The sequence below is a fragment of the Nestor notabilis genome, unplaced genomic scaffold, assembly GCF_000696875.1.
Source record: "Nestor notabilis isolate BGI_N333 unplaced genomic scaffold, ASM69687v1 scaffold21057, whole genome shotgun sequence".
Taxonomy (NCBI): domain Eukaryota; kingdom Metazoa; phylum Chordata; class Aves; order Psittaciformes; family Psittacidae; genus Nestor; species Nestor notabilis.
The window spans coordinates 1493-1708 of record NW_009936279.1 but is presented as its reverse complement, the minus strand read 5'-3'; the positions used below and the strand labels follow the sequence as shown (position 1 = coordinate 1708).

Sequence of the window (216 nt, the reverse complement as noted above, 5' to 3'; positions counted from 1 at the left end):
CATCCAGGGGCAGCTTGTCCGGCATGATGAGTCTGCCGAGGATGCCCATGTACTCCGTGGTGCTCTTGCGCTGCAGGCGCAGGTCCCGGTAGACGTTGTGTATGCACTTGTCCGCTGAGGAGGTACGGAGACATGTGGCTTTCCTCCCCCGGGGCCATGGCAGAGGAGGAAGGCACCAGATGTGGCACCACAGGACATCGCTGCCCCATGATGGTG

At 62.0% G+C, this 216-nt stretch overlaps 1 protein-coding gene across 1 annotated transcript in view; it reads right to left on the bottom strand.

Annotated features, from left to right (window-relative positions):
- LOC104408617 (cholesterol side-chain cleavage enzyme, mitochondrial) overlaps positions 1-216 on the bottom strand; it is a gene marked incomplete at its 5' end in the record, with an annotated part of 2655 nt that overhangs the window by 1070 nt on the left and 1369 nt on the right. The window contains one exon of the mRNA XM_010018269.1: positions 1-114. Within this exon, the coding sequence (XP_010016571.1) occupies positions 1-114 (114 nt within the window). The remainder of the gene's footprint in view (positions 115-216) is intronic.